We start from the raw sequence: 24,536 nt of genomic DNA, 5'->3' as shown, positions 1-24,536 counted from the left end.
CACATCTCCCATGGGTAGGACAACCACCACTAGAGGCTCAACAGGGTTAAGATCTAAAAGAGTGCACAACAGCATACAATGATCCTGCAGACTATGCCACGGCTGAATGGTCCAAAAAAGCAGCAAAATGAATTTTCAATTTTAAAATTAATTTTTGAATGCTTACCTGCAGAACTAATTTTTGCATGTACCTTTCATGCCCGCGACAAACTTACCAACACTGAATCGTAAACATTCAATACAAACATAAAAATACGTATTATATACACATATAATACATCAACATATCTACACCTATAAAGGAAGTATATCATAGTTTAACCAGACCACTGAGCTAATTAACAGCTCTCCTAGGGCTGGCCCGAAGGATTAATTTTACGTGGCTAAGAACCAATTGGTTACCTAGCAATGGGACCTACAGTTTACTGTGGAATCCCAACCACATTATAGCGAGAAATGAATTTCTATCACCAGAAATAAATCCCTCTTATTCTTCATTGGCCGGTCGGAGATTCGAACTCGCGGCCAACAGAGTGGTAGCTGAGAACGGAACCCGCTCGCCCAACGAGGAACTTCTACACCTATAAATATATATATACAGTATATGGGGAACTTAAGACCCAAAAACAATACGCAACAAGCCAGTTGGTCTCTATGAAATTAGACCGCTGTCGCTTGTTCCTGGTTGTTAAAAGTAACAACAAGCGATCGCCCATCCCCACCCCCAAGAGCTGGTGGAGCGACGGCGCTCCCTCCCACACCAAGCCATTCCTTCTTTCAGCAAGTGCATCGACTGGCATATTGAGCAAAAGTGGGGAGGAGGGAGGGTGCCTATTAGTTCTGCAGGTAAGTATTCAAAAATTAATTTTAAAATTGAAAATTCATTTGTTTCATACTAGCCTACAAAACTAATACTTGCATAATTCCCAACTTTGAAAATTGGATGGAGGGATGCAAGTAATGGCACCCAAAACAGGATTGTTGTTTAATTATTCAGATGTGTATCTTAAAAGTGACTTACCAAACCTGTCAATGCAGGCTTGCGAAGTTGCAGAAAAAGGAAATGCGGCTGATTGTCAGTTAGTCAAGTATGTCAGTCTGTCCACCTAGCAAAAACACTATTCGATCTCAATGTAGCAGAATTTAAAACTGACGGTATTGAAACATCAGACTAAAGTAACATGGAAGTGGAATAGCCCCCTAATACTATGTGGACCTTTGTCCCTAAAAGAAGGCTTATTCTGCCTATTTGACTGAGGCCCTGAAATTACCTCCCTCAGCAAAAAGGACAGCCCATTCTTGGAAAGTGGTCATGAATTGTTCTTAATGATGCAAACAGAGATCTAGGTCTCTGCCCTACTGATTTAACTCTGTCCAAGTAATACCTTAACACCCTGACATGACACAAAAACCTGTCTGGCTCTTGACAACCGACAAATGCAGCTAATGAATGGATAACATATTCCCTTGGAAGAGGTTAGATTCTGTATCAGTTTTTGCTCTAAATCTGGCAAATATGAAACTACCAAATCTTCTCGCTTCATTGCCACAATTGATTAAAGTTCATGAAGTTCACCAAGTCTTTTTTCCATAGACAGTGCCAGAGGGAAAATTACTTTCTTGGCCAAAGACCTTAGATCAGCCAATCCAAGAGGTTCATAAGGTGGTGCCAGCAAAGCTACCAAAACCTCATCTAAGTCCCATTGGGGCTGGTGAAGAGATCTCCTAGGGACTTCTACCTCGAATGAACAAATTAGATCAGAGAGCAGAGGATCCTCAAATACATCCTTACACCAGAATCTAAAAACAGATGCTAACATTGCTTTGTAACCCTTAATAGTTTAATAGTAGAGACTGAAAACTTCCTATGTTGCAAATAAAGCAGAAAATCTGCTACCTTTGACATTGCGGGGACCGATGCTGTGCATCTATTATTCCTACACTAAGTGCAATATACTTTCCACTTACGTTGGTAGTTTATATTTGTGGTATTTCGTTTAGGCCTGGAGACTTGTAGGGCGACTGGCACTGACATGGCCCTTGCTCAAGCGAAATGCTGGATAGTCTCCAAGCAACTAGACGAAGCACTTGGGGGTTAAGGTGAAATCTGTGCCAATGGGGCTGCCTCAAGAGGTCCCGTCTGACAGGCAGTCTCACAGGTACTTCTGCTGACATCTCCCATTGATCTATCCACCACTCCTTCTGAGGCCCCCAAGGAGCTATGTGTGACCCTGCATTGAGATGACACTCTTATCTTGTTCAAAACTTGTTGTAGAATGGGAATTGGAGGGTAAGCGTACGCCTCCAGGCGCAACCAGTTCTGGAGCATAGCATCCACTCCTGCTGCCATAGGATCTTGATGTGGGCCGAGATAATCTGGAAGGCGATAATTGAGAGCTGTGGCAAAAAGATCTACTGTTGCTGGCCAAAGGTGAACCAGGTGGTCTACCACCTCTTGTGCTAGTTTTCTGCTGGTAATCTGATCGGATCTGCTGAGGGCATCTGGAACTACGTTCTTGCTCCCCATCACAAACTGAGGAAGCAGTGTGACCTGATGGACTTCAGTCCAATGACGGATCTCTTGAGCAAGTTGTGATTTGGTGCCGCCTTCTCAGGTATGGTGTTGCCATGCAATTGTCTGAGAAGATGGCCACCACACCAGAGTTACACTGTTGGCAAAAGTGGTGAAGACCTAGCATCACCTTCAGCTCTCGCCAATTGATGGACTTTTGTTGATCCTCCTTTGTCCATCTCCCTGCCACGAAAGACCTCCCTACTACTGCTCCCTAGCCCTCATCTGAGGTGTCGCATGACAACATCAGAGGCATGAAAGGTACATGCAAATATTAGTTCTGCAGGTTAGTATGAAACAAAGGTGAACTCCCCTGAATGCTGTAGGAAGGTCATAGCCTCTCCCAGTATTCAGTTGGAGTCATCATTCCTCAAGCAACTGATATAGTAAGGATAGGCAGCGGAAAAGAATGTTAACACAAATGGATCTTACAGCATGGGAAGCCAGCAAGAACACCTGACTTGCCAGTGGGAGTTTCCTCTCTCTCGTCTACCTACTACCAGTTAACTAACTTTTGGCAAAGTTTCAACAACCAATTCCCACTTGTACTGAGGTATACTCCACCATAAAAGGTGATGGTTTATCTCCACAGGAACAACTAAAATTCCAACTACAGTGCTAGTTTTTTAACACTGATGGTACCATGGTTTATTAAAAATTTATTTTATTTCACAGCTACTGTATTACAATATAGTTACTGCACAACAATTATTGTTACCACTTATTTCCCAAAACTACCTGAGCTGTGAAAATGAAGACTTTCCTACACTTTTTATACAAATACTCTAACAATGGAGTTCCCAGGCCAGTCTGAACAAATGCTACTAAGGCCTTCACTGTCTGAATTTACCTGCACTTTAAGACAAATAAGTGTACCAGCAAATTTTCTTGTTCCATAACTGTTTCCTATAGAGGAAACAATCAGGAAATAAACAGGGGACAAGGGTTAAATCATACTATGCATTAACTACTTCAGTTTATTCAATAGTTCCTGGGGAGAAAACACAAATTCATTACCATCTCATTAAATGAACACAACACTCTTCACATATTACATACAGACAAAATATCATAACATTAATTGACCAATATATAAAAATGCACATATAAAAGAATAGACAATTCCCTAAAACAATGTTTCAGAGTTCAGTATGACCAATACTACAAATATATAGAAACACATTACTAAACTTACTTAGGAAGAATACCGTCCTTCTTGGCCAATCGCGCCAAACAGTCATCAGACTCGCCCTGTCAAAATGAATACAGTATAAACTGTCAGGCATCCTGATTTGCCAAAACTAATACATTTACTGTGATAAAAGTCATGTACTTCTCAAAATGTAGTACTGGAACATTCAACCATGTCATTAAATTTCAAACATATAACATGGTGACCCTTAACAATCAGAAAAATGGTCAATTAAAAAGCTGATAGAAGTAAACTTATCTAACTATATTACTAAATACAGTGTCAATCCCATAAAGAAATGCACTATACCAAACACTGATACATTTAAACCTAAACAACACACTAATCCCATAAAAAATTCAACTAATACAAAAACTCATAAAAGAAATTGGTAAAAAGAGTAAAACTCAAAACAAACATAACACATGCTTACCATCTTTCTAATTTCTCCGCAAATAGCATAGGTCTTGTACTGGCCAGTCATTCTTCCAGTGCTTTCATCAACCTGATTGACACAAGATTATATTGGTATCAACACTCAAATCGATGCACATAAATATGATGCAACTGTTTGCAATGGTTCACAAATACTGCATACATATTAGTTGAATTTTGATGAAGGCCTATGATGATTACTTTTTTTTTTTTTTTCAATTATATGTAACTGCACATGCACTTAGCTAACCAAACCATTCCCTCTCTCCTCTTCCCATGGAAAGTTTAGTATAAGTATGTAATCATTATTTCACCTAAAGTGTACCACAGTTTCCCCTCAACTTTTCAGTTGCTTCTAAGTCTGACCTTCAAATAAGTACCAAAATCTACTAGGAACAATGACACCACAGCAAAGCCTAACCTTGAACATAAATGACAACCCTTCTCACCCAACTTTAACTCCATATACAGTATTTCTAAACTACACTATATTTATTTAATCTAAAAGATGTATATCAACAAAATACATCATGTTTCAAATAGGCAGCCCACCAAAGAACACCACACTACTGAACCTAAGCAAATATATCAAGTACGTTGAGAGGTTACAGTACTGAATTTCACCTGATGAAGGTGAATACTGACTGAAGGAAATTACACATCAAGACTATACTAACACATTGCTCCATACACAAACTACTATATGTTGTATGTAGAAAATCACCAAGCTGCTTAGTGCATACAGTAGACAGCTAAGTTTTTAAGATTGCTAACTGATGTTAAGGAAAAAAAAAATTATAAGACACTGAAGGCATTAATGAATATCAAAAGTTTCTCCAGTGGTATTAACCCTACTTAATGACCTAGCATTTGACAGTTTCTAGCATATGAAAGGGGATAGACTGTGTACATATGTTTATAAGCAATATCATACCCCTGATCTATTAGGTTAGCAATAAACATTCTATCTATTGTATCCTGTCTGGAAAATAAACCAAAACCCCAGACTGACACATTACATGACATATTGACAAAACTCAAAAGCACTTACTAAAATGTTATTACAGTATATAATGGTAGAATATACAATAATTCCTAATTTCAAAAGCTTATATTTCAATAAAAAACAACTCACATTTTGAAACATAAAAGACACATACTGCATACCTCTGCCAGGTTAATCTGGATGGAGGCATGATCTTTGGCATGGATGATTCTGTTTGAAGCAGAGCACTTGCGTGGCACGTACAAATCCACGTATTCTCCAGAGTCGTTCTGCATGTTGCCTAGTGGGTTTTTGCAAGGGGTTACTTCTGAAATAAAAAATTCAAGTGAGGACCCATTTGTATATGCTCTAACACTCAAAATAACCAAACAACATATACACCATCAACTCAACGCACAAGTTCGGGGTCTGGCTTTCTGGTAAGTTACAAAGACCCGATATTATAGCCTGCACTTGAATATTTTCTAGACAACAGTATATTACAGCTAACAGCCAATCCAAAAATTAACCTGTACTTTACTTAATTTTAAATTGAGAGTCTTATCTAAAAATGCATTACATTTAAAATGGTAACTTAAAAAATAATCATGATAATGTCAGTTATTAAGTTTGTAAGCTCAAAAAAATGAGGTGTATAATGGGTAATCCTACAGTTTAGGGGTCCAAATTCACTGCTCCCTTATGTGTATTCAAGCTTTCTTTCCTATTTTCAATTGCTTCTTTCGACATATCTGCAAACAGAAGTTGACAGATCTGTAAACAAGTATATTGGCTAGAAAATGAGCAGTTTACCTGCTTATAGAAGCAGACATTATAAAAAAATCAAAGGGTACAAAGCTCTGCACCTCACGCGAATAGCGTAGTGTGGCCACAACTCTGTGGAGCAAGAGCTCAGGAACCAGGAACTAGGTAGGAACCTGGTACAGGCTCTTGCTCTTCAGCAGCCACTGCCTGATAAATCTGAAAAAATGAGCAGTGTTTTTGCTTACAGAAGCAAAGATTTACATTTTTCTAAAAATTCTATGGGTCCATATCCCGAGACATGTCTTTGTTTATTTACGTTCCCCCTTCATTCCCCTTGTATTTTTACAATCTCTGCTTCTATAAACAGATAAATTGCTGACTTTTTCATTCTATTCCAAGATTCAATAAATATGTGATAAATCTGTGTGCTGATCTTGACTTTACATAAGGCAGTGAATTTGGACCCATAAACTTTAGGACTACTGTGTACCGGTAATACTATAAAAGCAAAACATGTTTTCCAGACCATGTTCCTACATTAAATAAACTTGACCAAAGCGTATGTTCAATGTGTATGCCTATGGGTGCAGGTTTCAGTTCGAACATGTGTCCTGACATTGGCTGCAACTTCTTGATTACTGTATATGGATTAATCTTAACTATTGTGTATGTCCCTCACCAAAATGTAACTTAAAACCATGCCCTGACATGATGGAGGGAGAGAAGCATCTCACCCTCTCTTTCCCCCTTCATACATCATGAAAATTCAAACAAAGTAGACAGATAGGTGGAAGGTTTCATTCCAACACACGCACTGGCCATGGCAACCCCTAGCTGGAAGTACACAAAAATCCAAATTTACATCCTTGCTCACCTATCAAAAAGGACACAGGGTAAAACTTTACTTTAGTTGGGCAGCCTGATTCCCGCCAGTCGCCGACCCTGGCCGGTTACTGCCTTTTTATTTTTTTAATTTTTTTTTTTTTTTTGGGGGGGGGGGTTAGTCTAGGGGGTCAAAGGCGGCCCCCAGGGCAGGCCAGGGTACATTGCCGTAAGTTAGGTTAGGTAGGTAAGATCTGTTTAGGTCAGGACCTATCATTGTACAAAAAGTTATTTCTATTTATGTATGAGGAACCTGTCGCAGTCGACGACTGGCAGGAATCAGGCCGCACAACTAAAGTAAAGTTTTACCAGACACAGGCCTAGGCCTACACAATCCTGACTGAAGTCAAAATTTGTGGGTTCCAACCTATTTTTGTAAGCCTTATTCTATTTATTGGGGGCAAATGGGAGAGCAAGAGATTGTAGAACCATGGGACAGGTTCCGCAGATGTAAACAAACCTAACCTTCCCTAGAATGCCAGGTCTTGAACTAACCAGATCTTACCTTACTAACCCCACTTAAGGTGCCGTGCCCTGACCTGGCCTGGGGGGGGGGAGGGGGGATTGCCCTTCCCCGGACCCCGCCAACTAACACTTAACATCAGAGACAATGGACTTAGCTTCCGTTCAGACATAATCCCGTCGTTCTGCAAACTAGCCTACCCCAAGTGGGCAAGCGCTGTATATTTGAAATTATCCGAGAGTTATATGTGCGATAAAGCTGACTAGACCCTATAGCATAGCCTACGTAGCTTAAGTTGATGGATGTTAGTAACCACCTGAACACGTGGACTAATCAAAGTGGTAGCAGCCCAAGTTAAAATAGAGACGGGTTGTTTACAGTTTCGTTTCGTTGCCAGGCCGCGGAACACCTTCTGCCCAGACTACAGTAACTCTGCCAAGGTAAGTAGTTCTGCAACCCAACCCTGCTCGCGACCCCATGTGCCCCAAGATCTGACCCAGTCTCTTGCCAGTTTGCCAAGATGTCGTCCGTCCTGTCCGCGCATCCCTCCCACGTGCAATTTGCAGCCACAAACCCAGTGACTACATTCGACCTAGCAGTGCTGTGCAATGACGAACGATCATTACTCGTGTTTTTAATCAAGAATGGCCTTATTGGAATTGAGCCGCCGACCGAATTTTCCGATGATTCCGACTTCTACTCAGTTAAGTGCGGTTTCTTATCAATTTATGGTTATGCATTTTACTGGCTTGGGGGGGGGGGGAGCCCCCGCCAGGTAACGCCGTCTTGTGTAAGGTTAGGTCGGTTCGTTCTGGTTAGGTCATGACCTTGCATTTTGGGTGAATTGTATTAGCTGGCTTCACTGGGGGGTCCAGGGAGGGTGAAGCCCCCCAGCCAGGTTAGGGCACGCTGCCCTATGTTAGGTTAGGCTAGGTAACTTCTGGTTAGGCCAGAACCTATCACTATGGGAAAGGTTAGGTCTGTTTGTTATGAAAATGCTGATATACATTGGCTTCCGACCCACCGCCATCTTGTTTGTATTAGTCTGCCAGTTTCCTAGTCGGAACCTGCTGCCACCTGGTGGTGGGTCCCAACTAGAAAACTGGCAGACGACAGCCTTGCCAAACTAAACTGTAGGCGCTCCATCGAGACTTAATAACATACTACCCTATGAAAATGAACTGATGTAGTACCCAATACCTTACTCGAAGTCATGGAACAAATGCTGAGTAAGGGGTCGTGAACCCCAACTTTCCATTCTTCCCTTCATGTAACGAAACTGGCAACTGTGGCTCTAGACCCAACACCCTATGATGGGCCTATGGTCTATGACAGGTATAACCAGGCTAGGTTGGGCCAAGATGCATCTAAGTGTCATCCTTTCAACGGTATTACTAAGTACAATATTCGCTCCGCACAGACTGTATGGAACTGTTCCGCGAATACGAGGGACACTACGGAGCCATGCGTTCAAGAAGGGATTGGCTAAGGAAATCTATTATAAAAGGAACCATACTAACCTAACGTACCCTACCTAACCTAACCTAGTAGGCCGTGTCACTTAGCCGGGAGCTCCGCTCACCGGGTAAAGGAAACTTCACTTTTTACCAAAGTCCCCCCATAACACCGCATATGGGAAATAGCAAAAATATAATAAGTTCTTGGATTAATTACAGTCGATAGCCTAGCCTGCTACAGAAAAAGTCAATTTCCAAGGCAATAGGCTACCTGGCACAGAGCAAATACTACTTACTTCTACTGATTATGGATAGGCCTACCTAACCCTATGTTGATTATGGATAGGGCTACATAAGCCTATGTTCAAATTATCGATAGGCCTACCTAAGCCTATGTTGTGTTATGGATACGCACGGTCCTATGTTGATTATTGATAGGTCTAGGCCTATGTTGTGTTATGGATAGGCCCGGCCCTATGTTGATTATGGATAGGCCTAGGCCTATGTTGTGTTATGGATAGGACTGGAGCCACGCTGATTATGGATAGGCCTAGGCCTAAGTTGTGTTATGGATAGGCCTAGGCATACGTTGTGATTGACGCATGTCCAACTGTGGTAACACCCGCATTGCATTTCCCTATTTCACCCGTTATTACGATCCCCCACCAATAAAAAAAACGGTTTTCCAATATTTTTCTCTACAATTAATGGATATATCTGCAGGAGAAAACAGATAAACGAAAATAAATAAACAAAACGGTCATAAATGCCTACGGTAACTTAGCCTAGTTCATCTACGGCAGCTCGTTCATAGTTCAATATTCACTTCAAATTCGCTATAAAAACGACGTTTAAAAACGACACCATGAGCTCTCTGATACACAAATTCCATAAATGGTAAAAAGGCTGCGTAAAAATTAGTGTAAAATGATAAAAAACTAACATTAAACACTACACACGTGCAGACTTACAGAACCAAAACGTTGTACGATGAAGAAGGGATACGAGATCATGCCACCTAACAAAATTAGTAGCACTTAATATTGCTTCTTTTGACTTATTTAAAATATATTTTCTTTTGAAAAGCTTACACACCAGCGCACTTATAATTTTATTAGTAATTGTAACATGTTTCTCATATAAGCTACAGTGTATGACACGTCAAGTCAGATGATAATAATGACAGCATCCCGTATGCTAATATCAAAAACATATTTTCTTGTTAAAAAATCTCACGCACCAACACATCTATATTTTAATTGTGAATGTTAAAATATCTATATCACAATGTAAAGTCTATGGCATGTTAACTATCTGATACTAACAATAAAAGCAGCCCATATTCAAATATTCCACACAATGAAAATAGGGGCTTGGCTGGTGATGTTCCTCTAGTAACAATTTGATTACTTTCCAGGCGATAAATATAATTTTAGCTATAACTTCATGATCAGAATCAGTTGTTGATTATTAAACTGCAGCCTTAACTATCCCTCTAAATCTGTGGTTCACTCAAAGTATTATGAAGCATTCCAGTTTCCATTTGAATGGAAAGAAAGCTGTAAGACCTTCGTAGACAGCTAAACTTAATATTTTAAATATCGATATCAAAAATATAAGACTGATTCTCAAAAACTTGGCAGACGTGCTGCAGTTAAAAAAAAAGTGAACACCTAAACAATGGAAAATGTTTTAAAGAACCATTGTTGCGAGTAACCTATTCCTCGAATATTGCAGATTTTAAGAAATATTTCAACATGACATGCAGAAAATTTAAAAGGTTAATGTCGCATTGTGAATACTCATGTGGCTGGTAGCTTTTATTTTGCAAAAAGATAATTTCAAATTTTGCAGCTAATTTTTTATAAGGTCAAGGCACCCTATTTCCAAGTGCTTGCTCAGGGCACTATCGAGTAGGCTATGTCAGTATTTTGATATATAAATTCATAACGATATAGAGCCTAAAAATAACCATTTTCAAGCTTAATTGCTGTGTACTTAATTGCAGGAAATATATCATTTCACCAAGTAGTAAACAAACTTTGCCTTTTCGAATGCCTGTTAGTATAGGATTGCATATGTGTATGCATTATAAAATGATACCATGATGGAAATGACTGAAATTCATTATGCAGATGACGTCAAAAAAGAGTGATGGAGATGGACCAGAAGACTTAAAAGTTACAAAAATTTACTTAAAGTTCATATACTATATATATGTAGGGGTATTTATGTATGTATGTATGTATGTATGTATGTATGTATATATATATATATATATATATATATATATATATATATATATTGTGTTGAGTATTGATGTGAATTTCACCTCAGTCAACTAAAATCTAAACATGTTCCAAGATATATGTCTGTTATAATTACTGTTAATTTTAAAAACATTCCACTTGATATAACAAATTACTTGAGTTGAAGATTTTGTAGAACCTGAAATTTATTATTCTCACATATAGTTATGATGTGTTGAACTAAATCTCCAAAATATTGAATATGTAAACTCCAATGAAATCTTGTGTAGAAATACTTATATTCAGTTCATGTACTAAGATATGTCACAGTCTTGGGGTGTTACTTTTATGGAATGGAAAGGAATATAGAGTTTAGGCCAAAGGCCAAGTGCTAGGACCTATGAGGTCATTCAGCGGTGGAAAGGAAATCGAGAGTAGGTAGGTCTGAAAGGTGTAACAGGAGGAAAACCTTGCAGTTGCACTATGAAATAATTGTTACGATAGGGTTGATAGCAAGATGGAAGAAAGAGAATGTGAATGGAGGTACAGTAAAAGGATTTGCAGCTATGGGCCAATGGGATGCTGCAAAGAACCTTTAGTAATGCCTACAGTGCACCCTGTGAGGTGCACTGATGGCGTTACCCCCCTACAGGGGTCACTTTTATGTGATAGGCTTGGGACGACTTACAATGATATTTACCTATTCTTTCCAAAAAATATTTCAAGTTTCTAACACCGTAATTCTTGCTCTGAACTTATTAGTCAAGTTATATGGCAGTATATAAAAGAATTGCAACTGAAATAAGTTCCAGATATGTTTACTCCTAGATATCTGAAGTACCTAACCTTACTATTGTACATTGTATGCAGTACATATAAAACAATGTTACTATTGAATAATTATTACAGTACTGTACATCATATGGAAATAAAGGGTATTACTGTATAATTATCATTTGAAATAATAATTATACAGTAGTACCCTTTATTTCCATATGATGTACTGTAATAATTATTCAACAGTAACATTGTTTTATGTGTACTGTATACAATATACAATAGTAAGGCTAGGTACTTCAGATATCTAGGAGTACACATATCTGGAACTTATTTCAGTTGCAATTCTTTTATACACTACCATATAACTTGACTAATAAGTTCAGAGCAAGAATTACGGTGTTAGAAACTTGAAATATTTTTTGGAAAGAATAGGTAAATATCATTGTAAGTCATCCCAAGCCTATCACATAAAATTGACCCCCATAGGGGGTTCCGCCGTTAGTACACCTCACAGGGTTCACTGTAGGCATTACTAAAGGCTGTATCAGCAGAGCTTTCATATTTTACCTTCCCAGATTGCGCCATTCCTATCTCAGTGGAATATGCACCATACAAGATTTGGAATATATTCCAAACTAAATTACAAATGAGGCTTTACAAATATTTTAATATATTTCTTTCTTATGCAGAAGGACATGGCCACAGTGAAAGTACTGTATGTACTTACCTTGTAAGCTAAGAAAAGTCAGTATCACTGCCAAATGTAAAAGTGATTCCAATGATGTCATCCTGAGTCTCTTTCAACAGGTGGGTGCCTCATTCCTCAAATTAATAGTACCACTGAGATGGGAGAAAAACCCTCTATCACGAGAGTTCATAAATGTTCTAGAGGGTCCACAATAATATAATTGTTAAAGGATCAAGTGGAATTTTATAAAAGCTTTCAAACCCTTGTCTGGGTTCATCTTCAGATTTTGACTGAAGATGAATCCAGAGAAGGGTTTGAAAGCTTTTGTAAAATTCTACTCGAACCTTTAACAATTATATTACTGTGGACAGTCTAGAACAATAGTAGCATGCCTATGTTCCCTCTTTTCAGTGCTGAGTACTTTATGATTTTATACTTCATCTTCTAGATTTATATTTCAAAGTTGCACTCTTTTGACATCTTTCTCCTCATTTGCCAGATAGTTGAATCATAGGCTCATCTCTTGCATACTCTCATTTTCTCCATTTGGAACATTTGCTTTCGCAAGCTTTGGAACAAAATGGCAATGAAAAGAATTTAGCAAATAAAACACTCATAAAATCTGAAATGTTTATTAACAAAACAAATAACAGTACTAATATGATACAAATACAAATATATAAAAAAAAGAAAATGGAACAGCTTCATTTTGTCTTTCTTGATATGGTTCTTTTTAATTTCTTTCTTGACTATCACTGCCCTTGCCATCACCTACGTTAATCAAATGATGCAATTCATTTTCAATTGCAGAAAGCTATCTGAAATGCTGTTTCACGCTCATAAATACTTAAGCAAATATCACATTAAAAATTTCTCAAGTGACTCATGACTGATTACATAAGTTGCTTAAAAGTTTGAAGCTCTTGAAAAAATTCAGCATTCTATTAAAAACATTTTATAGTTCCGACCTTCAACTTTTATATGAGTCAAGAGATAGATTACAACAATTAGAATCACAGCTCGAGCAATCAGCAATGCAAGTCATCCCCCTGACGTGGCAATAACTCTACTATGTTAGCATGCATGCAAACTTTAATTTGTTAAGAAGGGAGGAGAACATACAAGTGTACAACACTGAAATTATTTTACTGCAGTTGGTAGACGCACCTACTTGAAAATATTAACATGTTCTACAAAAGCTAGATTACTGTATGACATTGCTGAAGGAAGAGATTAGACCTCATTCAGGAACACTTGTGATGATGAAAAAAAATTGCTTTGTTTTGTGCAAGTACCAACATGCATCCTCAGTTTGATTATATTTGTGTAGTTCTGCTCAGTTGTGTCCATTGTACTCTTTCTATACAACACTGTACTAGAGGCAATGATGCCCCAGCTATGTATGTGTCCCCACCAGGGTGGAAACCAATGAGGAAAATTACAAGATGATCACACCACAGATGGAATTAAGGTAAATCACTTTTAAATACTAAAACTACAATATTCCCAGTAAAACTATTCCAACCACATGAACACAAACAAGACAAGAAAGGGTGGCTACCACTGCAGGACTTGTGGAGAATAAATTAAAGAAACAGTAGTGTTATATCAGAAGCAAATAAAGGAGAGTGTACTGTAATTGGCAATGTTAGAATGTCCGAAATATGCAAAGCAAATATTGTATTCAAACTTAGAAAGCTACTGGTGTAGTCAATAAATTCTGGCCTTGCTGAAAGCATACTTTGAACTTCGAATGATACAACCTACAACTTATACACTGCACCCACAATGCCATGGTTTTATTCTCTTCATTGATGCAATGATAAGAATTTTAAAGAAAGATATTTAAAAGAAGCTTGAAGTACAGACACAAAGGCAGCTTATATGAGCTGGGCAAGATAAAACTGATATTGCAATATGTGGGCAAATTAAGAGAAGATACATTTCACTCATGGAAGATTAACCTTTGATCATTATCACTGAAGACTTAACAATCTCACCAAGGAAACTATCGTGTCCATTTTATATTATCACTTTCAGTATGCTTTGTGTGGCCAGTAAAATTTATTTCTACCTTTTCTCTTCATCTGTTCCTTTTGGTCTCTTTCTTTCCAGCAGTCCAACTTCTTTATCTTTTCCCCTGCTCCAGTTTTACAGCCTTTGACCAAGCCCTACAAGAGACTAGAAGTGCAAGTTCCAGGCTACTTATAGAAATAATAAATATAAGGCAGCTGATAAGCTGCATGACTGAAAAAATCAATGGTCTAGGTCTAACTCCCTACCTAGTTACTACTTATGCACTGTCATTGCAAATAAACACATACCATTTCCAGAGTAACAGAATTTGTGCCCTTGCTGGTCAGGTTCATCAAATTTCACTGGCAAAGGGTGTATATACCAAGAATGATCCATAAAGAATGACTGCTAAATGGTTTGGAAAACTCATCACAGCATATATACATCTATCTAGTTTTGAACAAGAAGCATACTGGTCCATCAGTGACATGTCACAAGAACTTTCCAGTGATGGTTGCAGGGAATCTCCAGGGGAGTCAGTTTTGCTTAAGGAACCATACTTAAGGAACCAAGCTGAAAGTAGACTTTTACATAGCTAGATATACAATGCTTCTTGCCTAGTTCTCTTCCTACTTAAAAAGATAGGCCATGACATGTCAATCTTCACTCCAGTAAATTGATGTGAACTGCTGCCTTGCTTGGACTAAAACAACCTTTCTCACTCCAAGTAAGAAAGTAGTCTGTGTTTCTTCATTACAGACCAGGAAACAAAAGGATGTGGAGATGACAATACCTACAAATTGTGACAAAGTTTGTGTGAAGTTGGAGGGAAAACCGTGCTGGGAAGGGACTGCTTTTAGGAAGAAAAGTGACATGGCAACTGATCATTTGAAGTCTACTGGATAATTTCTGGAGAATGTGTTGGTTAAAAGGGCAACATCAATAATTGGTCAGCATCCTCCCATTACTTATGTAATGAAGTTAAAACTGCAAGAACCAGAGAAAAACGACTGCATCATTTGTCCCTAGCTTTCCTAACATATGCTTTTCAATTCTGAACACAATCCCAGTACCTTCTTGCAAGTCCTCAACAAAACACATCTGACAGAGGATTGATACCAAATGATGAACTGATGCCTTTCATCCCAATGGAGTGCTAATAAATAAATTAGGTTACAATATTCTTAAAAACCATCAATAACTTTTAGATAAATAACATACTGAAGAAGGCTATGATATATTTTAAGCACACAGTCATTCTAAGGGTGTTCTTTGAGTGATGCTACAAGCAATCAGAATGCTTGATGAATGCTGCACGTATTAAACACAACAAATACCGTGAGAAATTAGGCCACTGGGAGGTCTTGATGAGTGTGTAATCCTTAACAGTGACCAAAGGCTCAATCTACAGAGTGATGTACATTGTTATATTCACACTCATTACCTTGTAAAATGACATGCTGCAATTAGTGGAGAAGGAAAAAGTTTAGGAATTTTCAACTGATAAAATTATGACTCATTTCCAAGTTGTGTGCAGTTCTACAAATGTTGACAAAGCAGACAAGAAGAGTTTGAAGAAAGGTCACTGAAAGGGAAGATCTACTGTTTTCACTGCAAAAGACAATCATTACCAATTCTAAGCTTATTGAGCCCTTTAAAAGATATGTCATCACTCACAGACAGACGAAAATGGCACGCTTGCATATATCTACTGCTTTGGCTTTCTTAATATCTGGAAACAAAGTCCTCTGCTGCTATAAACACTAATTTGCTACGAAAAGACTAGCGATCTTCAAACAAAATGAAGTGTCACAACACTGTAAGGAAGAACAGGTATCTTTAAAAAATGTCAAACTCAAGCACTTGTATGCAACAATTCACAATGAAGCCAAACATGGCAATTATGATTTGTAATTAATCGTGTCCTACTTGAAACAAAATTTCATGGTCTATTTTGCTGCCCTTCATCCACCAACTACTGGTCTTCATATAAATCATATCAACACTGTAATGCCTTTGTAAAGCCAAACCCCAGAATTACATGAACATAATAACAATATTACCTGGCAGAGCCTTAAGCTATGACCAGAATGCACATGTAAATGTATGATAAAATTAAGAACATGTACAATGTATGATAAAATCAAGGAATGTATACAAGAAAAAACAACGCTCAGATAAAACAAAAACACTCTTGGTATTTAGAAGAAATCAAATGGAAGCAATCAACGCTTTACAAATCAAAGTTTGCATTTGCACGCAACCTGGTCCTAGGCCCAGGTCCACATGTTTTAAAGTGCCTTTGATGACTTTACCCCTTCTAACTTGTACAGTAAATGCATACCCTTAGCCATCTTTGTACACTTTCTTTATGTAATAATATCACTTCTCAAATTCATTGTAAGTTTTGCATATAACTTTGCCTTCATTTTCTTCTGACTTTTCACAGTCTGCACAGACATACATAGTTTACTTGTATCTTTTTGTATTTGCATACAAGAATACAAATTGCTATACATTCCTCCCTAACCTACTCCTTTATAACAGAAGTAAACAAAGTTGCAAGAATAACGTCACCACAAGGCTCATGAACTGAAAGGGATCAGTGCATAATACAGTAACAATAAGTTCCAATTAAAATAAAAACTATTCATGCACATGAGAAAGGAAGATGAATTTTTACATGTCCTAAAATTAATCACTATGGTCACAATGCTGGACAAAATAAAAAGGGAGATTAATATTCCTTCTAAACATGAATACACCGAGAACAATGTAATTTGTACAGATGTCTTATGTATTTTACAGCAGATCATGACAAAAAATAATTCACTGATATAAAATAAGGTAACTGCAATTGAAAGTAGCATCAAACCAAATTACAAGCAAAAAACAAAGGACAACTGTTAATAAACTAATCTTGGTTACTGAATGTCTGCATTCCTTTTGTACTAGGAGCACGAAGAATATGGTGTTTTTGAACAAGGTTTCGTTATCTAGGAAGCAGCAATAAGACATATATAACCTCTCTTTATTTGCAGCTGCAACTAAAGCTAAATGCTGTACATTCGTTATACGATACGGATATAAATTTGAAATAAATACAAATGACTATGAAATGGGTAGACTTACTATATAATTGCATTGCTTTTTGACTGTTTTGCCATGGTAAACTTCATTTCATCCATAAAAAGCATTGCTGAACTTATTTCCAAAACCCATAACTTTTAAAAAACTTACATTTAATTGTATGTACAGTATTAGCATAAATAAAATTCTCTATATAACTCTCTTACATGATACACCAAATACAGTATATTCATGTCCTACACAGAATCACATATACAGTACAGTACTGCAATTTTAACAAGTACACAGTATTACAACACATTTACAAATCATCAATATTCTTCCTTATGAAAACTGGATGCAACTATGCCATCATTTTGCATATGGGGGTTTTTCACATTTTGATCATTATATGTTACACCTACACTACTGTCAGTGTGTACATCTGGGCAATCAACATTTTTTCCTTTGGAATCTGAATGGCCAGCTTTTTCACTTGCATGATTCTGCAAATGATTCTGAAAGAATCTTTTCATTGCATAACGCTTCCCACAAACTGGGCATTCGTGAGGCTTTTGGCACCTGTGGGTTAGCATGTGTTTCTGAACGTGACTTTTCAACGAAAATCCTCTATCACAAACAGGGCACTTGAACGGCCTCTCCCCAGTGTGTGTTCGCATGTGTTCTGTCAAACGATGATTCTGGTTGCATCCCTTACCACAAATAGGACAAACATACGGCTTTTCACCGGTGTGAACTAGCTTATGCTTCGTTAAATGCCCATTTTCCTTGAAACGCTTGTTACACACAACGCACTCGTAGGGCTTTTCTCCAGTGTGAGTTCGAAGGTGCTCCTTCAATCGATTCTGCTTGAAACCTTTCCCGCATATTGGACAAACAAATGGTTTCTCTCCAGTGTGAACTCGCAGGTGTTTATTTAGGTTACCTTTCCCTGCATATAGTTTCAAGCAAATAGGACAGGTAATCAAATTCTTCCTTGTATCAACTTCATTAAGGAAACTAAAATCAACATTGGATTGAGTGATCTCTTCTTCCACTTCTAATACAATAGACAGAAACTCTGTTGCATCCTGTGCTGTGAGTTCTCCACACTCATTTTCAAGGATCTCTGCCTCACATTCCATCACTAACGAAACAGAGAATGCATCAGTGGTACAGCAGCTTAGGGTATAAGAACCCCATAAAAGTGAAGCATGATCTCTTGTAGACACATCAGACCTAACTCTGGCTTGCTACAGGAAGATTCATGTCCAACCTCTGGGAAGAAGTATAAAAATTTTTAAAAAATTAAGTTTATTGAAAAAGACACTGAACATAACTGCAAATTATGGTACACAAAAAAAGTTTCGGATACAAAATTAGTTTTTTCATACAAACCCATCACTCTCATAGTCCACATTCGCGGTCTCTGAAGGTCACTAGACTACAACTTTTGTCCTAAGGCAAGGTAAAGTAGTATTAGCTACTGTGCAAGCACTATCTCAAGTCTTCAAGGGCCATTATGCATGAAATCAAGATCAGAAACAGGACTGTGTAGATGAGTGATGGGTTTGTAAGGAAAAATAAATTTTGTATTTCAGAAAACTGTTTGTTTCATGGAACCCCATCACTCTAGATAGAGCAATTGTCCTGTATAGATGACTGAAGAATAGAGCATCCAAGAGAGCCCTTGGTGTCAGAATCCTCACCTGTACTACCAAACCTTCTGCAACTGCCTTTCGAGGATCTAATGAGATTCCTTGAAGTAAGAGTGGTGTATAGTACCGGAGCCTTCTTTCAGGTCAACAGCAAGTGAAGAGCTAACACTGATCGGTTAAGAAAACTGTTGGAAAAGAGAGAAGACAGAATTATTGCAAGGCTAAGATTCCTGAAGATGGATTTCATGAACTTTGTTGTTAACTGACAGCTCTTTTATGTAATCAATCCTAATGAAGAGAACAATTACCAGTGTCTCCTCTGCATGAGAAGGGAACACTCCCGAAGGATGATTATAAAGAGAAGACTTCCAATGGAGGCTCCTTCTTAGCAGTCTGAAGAGCACGACGGAAGGAAAGAGCAAGAAGTGCAGACACAGAACCCTAATGGCTCCTCTTGAGTACATCACATACCACCACTTTACTCTTTAGTATTCAAACCAAAAGTCTTTCTGTAGGCAGATGTTATTATACTGTATGAACAATTCAAAACATAGTGAACCTACAGCTTGACATAAGTATTTCTATGAAAATACAGTTTGTCACTAGAGAAAAAAAATAATTATTTAAAATTGTTGGTCTAATATCCCTGACATAGTGGAAAATCACCATACAAACAAACAATAAAGAAAAAATAAAAGAGATGGGTTGTCAGTAGGTGGGTGGGCAGTAGCCCAACACTCATCTGCCAGCCACCAATTAACCACCTTACCAGGATTCAACAACCATTTCCAGCTAACACTGGGAATACCCATATATAAAGGTCAATGGTTTGTATTCTTTTAGAGAAAAATAACCTAAACAGGTTAAAAATTGGCCTAGACACAAGCAATAAATATGTACACCTAAACAAGTCCAGTTTTACTATTACATAGGCTATACAGTATATATGAGTACTTAAGATACTTTCATTCCTCTCCAACAAAAAAGCCAATATTTGAAATGGTCAACTGAAGGTCATTTTGGTATTTTTTTCAAAGGGAATGTGATGGGGAAGTGAACAAGTTATGTACTTGTCAACAACAATATGAAGAGGCACACCATATTGTACATCCACTGCCACTGTTGCTGCTATTAAAATATTTAGGTAACATTTTTGCCCACAAACCTTTCCCAACTTGTAGTGAAGCTCCTGTATTTTTTTTTTTTACAACTACTGTACATGAAAAAAGTATGCTTGCTACTGACAAAGCCAAACTCCTCTACAGTATCTATGGAAGTCTTGGTGGAAACATAGCCTGAGCAGTTTTATCATACTATTTGCAAGGGCTACTTTCACGTAGTGACAATATATATATTTAGTTTTACACAATCATATTCAAAAACAAAATGATCATTAAAGTGCATGAGGAGATATCAAGCAGCGGAGGCAGTAACTAAGAATAGTGAAAGCATATGAAGCGTCAAATGTCAAAGGGAAGAAAATGACGTAACACTGCGGTAATAGTTGATTTATCCACTGAGTCCTGGATTACTACTCTCCCCATTGATGGTATGGCATTTGAAAGTACCACTGAGTCCTGGATTACTACCCTCCCCATTGATGGCATTGCATTTGAAAGTACAAGTGGAAATGTATTGTCGTTTCACTGAAATGCTCATAAAGAAACCTAAATCAAACCTTGAAATTGTTAAAAAGTTGTTTTCAGTGATTGTAACAGTGTTATGTCATCTTTTCCCAGAACAAAAAGATTCTCTTAAAATTACTTGCAAGAAAAACATTCAAAGAATAAGATAAGAAGTGAAAAAAGTAGAATAAACTGGGTTTTTTAGGAAAACTGTTACATTGTGGGAACTTTCACTCAAGATGACAGTTCTATGACAAACTGTAACAAATACGTTATTCTATCCTGCCCTTCAATGTACCAAAACATACCGTGCAAAATCTTTACGAATGAATATCTGAAGAATTGCTTTTTCATTCATGTACAACATACAGTGAGATTTATAAGTGAAATTTCCAATCCTATCCTTTTCTTGTTTTCACTGGAAATGAGAAAAAATGCTGCTATTCAAATAGTGCAATTTGTTTCCATGGCAACTTATTTACCATAAATTTATCCACATGCAGAATGCCTGTAGGCTGATATCTGAGCACTGAATTTTTTAATTTATGTACAAATTACTGAATTAATATACATTCCCATTTCCAAACAATATATACTGACAGAAGAGGAATAAGTGTTATTTTTCCCTAAGGTTGATTTTCCCTAAGAAAACTTGCTTTCTACAATTTATCTGAAAACATTGAAAAACCAGCAAACAAAATCTTTGGGGGGTCAATACTTTAGTCTTATGTTTTTTTCAGTTAAGTACAAATTTCTGTTAGTATGGGCCATGCCACATAGGTATTTTTTAAAAGTTTGATTTTCTTCTAAGATTAATTCTTAATTTGTCTATTTTTTACACTTAAACATTCTACAATAAAAAAAGAAATTGACAATCAATTTTGTGCATAGATTTGTATCATTATAAGCATCCTTCAGGAATCTTTCTCAACAACTACTACATACGTATATGTAACACCTAATATACCATGAATATTCAATGAAATCCTACCACATGGCTTTCAGCCTACTTAAGGTAAGGAATATGTTGTATGCAATGTTATGGGAGACAGGGGGTGCGCCCTACCAGTTAGGATCTGGTGTGGAAGGTGTAGTGAGGATGAATTTCTGTTTCTCATCTTTTAGTACTCTAGATTAAATGAGGATGGAGGACAAAACAGTCAGGTAGAACCTGAGATATTTATGCAGAATAGCTGTGCACATGTCGTTCTGCTATGCATAATATTACATAGAGGTGAGGTCCATGGGGTGATGCTCCCCAACGTCAGGTCAGGCACAACTCCCTAGAATAGATTAGGTTAAGGGTAGGTTAGCCTAGGTTAGGCTGCATCCCTTTTGATATATCTTTGATTTGCTTTTCAGCAGGCTATGACCTGTGGAAATAACATGCACAATGCTTCTGCACTTGCAGACTGAGGGATCATGCGTTACTTGGGTTGAAGGGGTCCTGGAGACGGCAAAGCCCCTCCCTGCCAGGTAAAGGCATGGTGTCCGAGGTTAGGTTAGGTAAAGGTAGGGCTGGCCAGGTCACAATCCTTCTGAAACACCTGCTACATTTAAGGGGTAGCTTCGACCAGACCATGTGGCCCACATCTATCTACAATGGTTCCCTTTTACAGAACCTGGTATCCCAGGTTCAGCTACAGAAGGAAAGATTAAGATGCATCCCTGTAATTTACTCAGCGACTTACAGCATTGCTAGCAGAGATGCCTACCTTGGGTTAGGTTAAATATGATAATGTTAAGGTGCACCCCAGTACTTAACCTTGAGACATCTTTGTCCTAGAACTGTACTTTGTGTCTGATTCTCGATATTGACATGAACCCTGCATTTTGCCAACTGCTTAGCCTATCTTATGGCCGATGCATTTCACACAATTCCTGTTCCAGCAATTCTGTCATCTCAAGTTTTCCACCCAATTAAAGATTAAGAGAAACTGGTTCCGACAGGGTCGACTCCTGCTACCCAAACCATTACTGTATTATTATACATAGCCCTGGGTAGCTGGGGACACACCAACAGTAACGTTGCGAAATTCATATATTGTTCGTGTGTTTGGTAAGAAATTAAAGTGTCATGATATTACCCTTTCGGCTATAAGGTTGTAAGCATATTGATGGTTAACTCTGGGGTGAAACGTTCAAACTGTACCAATAACCTGAAAGGGGTTTCCTGGTCGACGTTTGGAGAGTTATCTCGCTATGGAGTCCACGCCATAATCCTACGAAGGAAACCCACATATTCAATTTGGACCACATAAGCACAACCATACAAAACTAATCGAATAACTAGATGTCACAAATTATCTTCATTATGCAAATAACGTGAAAAAACCTTACATGGAAGATCTTTTTGAGGTGACCCCAAAGAACCTTTGTTTACATTTACACCAACATAGAGATGTAAAATTTATAGATGGCAGTCCTCCGGGATAAACTATTTTTTTTATTGTAAATCCGTCGTTTAAAAAGCACCTTGCACATTCAGATTATTAAAATATAAATCAAAATCATTTGGGACTTACTATTTATGCAGGCTTTGCTATGCATATTTAGTTATTCTACATATTAAGCCTAAACCAATTCGCAATGGCGTTCGACTTTTTTCTACCAATTGGATAGGATTATATTTATATAACATTTATTATCTATGACTAAAAATCACAGACCTTTGAAACATTTTCTAAATAAAATGTGGTTTTTGTTTACTTGTCTATAGATTACTTATTCTGTAATACGAGACACACGCAGGCAATTTACTCATCTGCCTAAAACTAAAAATTGAAGTAATCTTTCAGCGTCCACTTTCTAATCCGCGCGCTCTCTCTCTCTCTCTCTCTCTCTCTCTCTCTCTCTCTCTCTCTCTCTCTCTCTCTCTCTCTCTCTCTCTCTCTCTTTTGATAACCGCAAATAAGATTTCATTACATCTATGGCGTTGTTACAAGGGATGCAGGAGTGGCTAGAAGAGATGCCGTAATTAAGATTGTGTTCAATAGCGTATTACGATAAATAAATTAATAAAAAAAACATTTGGGCGAGTTAGACGAGTGACAAATTCATAGCGGACTTTTAAACAAAATCTCAAATCTGTTTTCTCATCAGTGAGTAGAAAGATAGAACTATGTAGCAGGAATTACATATAAGCGAAGCTCCGTTTTCAAGTTATATAATGATAACAAGAGAATATATAAAGGAAGAGTAAACACCAATAGCTACCACAAAATGTCCACGTATTCAGGGCAGGTATGGAAACCTTCCTCACAGTACACAGTTATCTTGGATACTTTTTGGAAGTACAATTAGCAATTCTCTTTGTGGTAATAAACAAATCATTAATAACAGTATAACCAATTTAATCTTTATCAGGGTCGATATTATCATGTGCTGGAGGGGAAAGTATACTAAGCTAAGTAGTAATGATATTTTCCAAAGGCAACTTGTAATCAATATTATATTCATATCCCGAGAGAAAGCACACCAATCTTAGCTCCAAAAATTCCCTTCCTTTTCTATTATTTCCTTAATTTGTATGTTTAACATGTTTCATTTAGAATTTATCATTAATCCAAGATATCTGATTACATTTAGGTGCATTTTTTCCTTATTTATATTAGCTCCTCTTTGTACGCACTTTGTTAGAATATCTATATTTTAGAATATCTATATTTTGTCTTTTTTCTTTCCTCTAAATTTTTTCTGT

At 37.5% G+C, this 24,536-nt stretch overlaps 2 protein-coding genes across 5 annotated transcripts in view; both read right to left on the bottom strand.

Annotated features, from left to right (window-relative positions):
* Positions 1 to 3,535: 3,535 nt before the first annotated feature.
* Positions 3,536 to 24,536, bottom strand: part of RpS21 (ribosomal protein S21) — a 73,267-nt gene continuing 52,266 nt past the window's right edge. The window contains exons 1-5 of one of the 4 annotated variants that reach the window (XM_067094257.1): positions 9,723 to 9,877; positions 5,367 to 5,512; positions 4,198 to 4,269; positions 3,768 to 3,823; positions 3,536 to 3,563 (exon numbers count right to left, since the gene is read on the bottom strand). In XM_067094257.1, the coding sequence (XP_066950358.1) occupies positions 3,554 to 3,563; positions 3,768 to 3,823; positions 4,198 to 4,269; positions 5,367 to 5,480 (252 nt within the window). In that variant the 5' untranslated portion in view covers positions 5,481 to 5,512; positions 9,723 to 9,877 and the 3' untranslated portion in view covers positions 3,536 to 3,553. Of the gene's footprint in view, positions 3,564 to 3,767; positions 3,824 to 4,197; positions 4,270 to 5,366; positions 5,513 to 6,683; positions 6,718 to 9,525; positions 9,545 to 9,722; positions 9,878 to 24,536 lie in introns of those variants that run through there. The other 3 variants (XM_067094259.1, XM_067094256.1, XM_067094258.1) reach the window with 3 other exon arrangements.
* On the bottom strand, positions 17,886 to 18,698 carry LOC136832923 (gastrula zinc finger protein XlCGF8.2DB-like). Its single transcript, XM_067094582.1, has one exon. It carries the CDS (start codon positions 18,696 to 18,698, stop codon positions 17,886 to 17,888), a length of 813 nt encoding a protein of 270 aa, XP_066950683.1.

The sequence above is a fragment of the Macrobrachium rosenbergii genome, chromosome 50 (assembly GCF_040412425.1).
Source record: "Macrobrachium rosenbergii isolate ZJJX-2024 chromosome 50, ASM4041242v1, whole genome shotgun sequence".
Taxonomy (NCBI): domain Eukaryota; kingdom Metazoa; phylum Arthropoda; class Malacostraca; order Decapoda; family Palaemonidae; genus Macrobrachium; species Macrobrachium rosenbergii.
Note: the sequence above shows the minus strand (reverse complement) of the source record. Positions and strands in the feature narration are given on the sequence as shown.

Excerpts from the sequence above, each read along its gene's own strand:
- LOC136832923 (XM_067094582.1), bottom strand. The coding sequence starts at position 18,698 with ATGGAATGTGAGGCAGAGATCCTTGAAAATGAGTGTGGAGAACTCACA.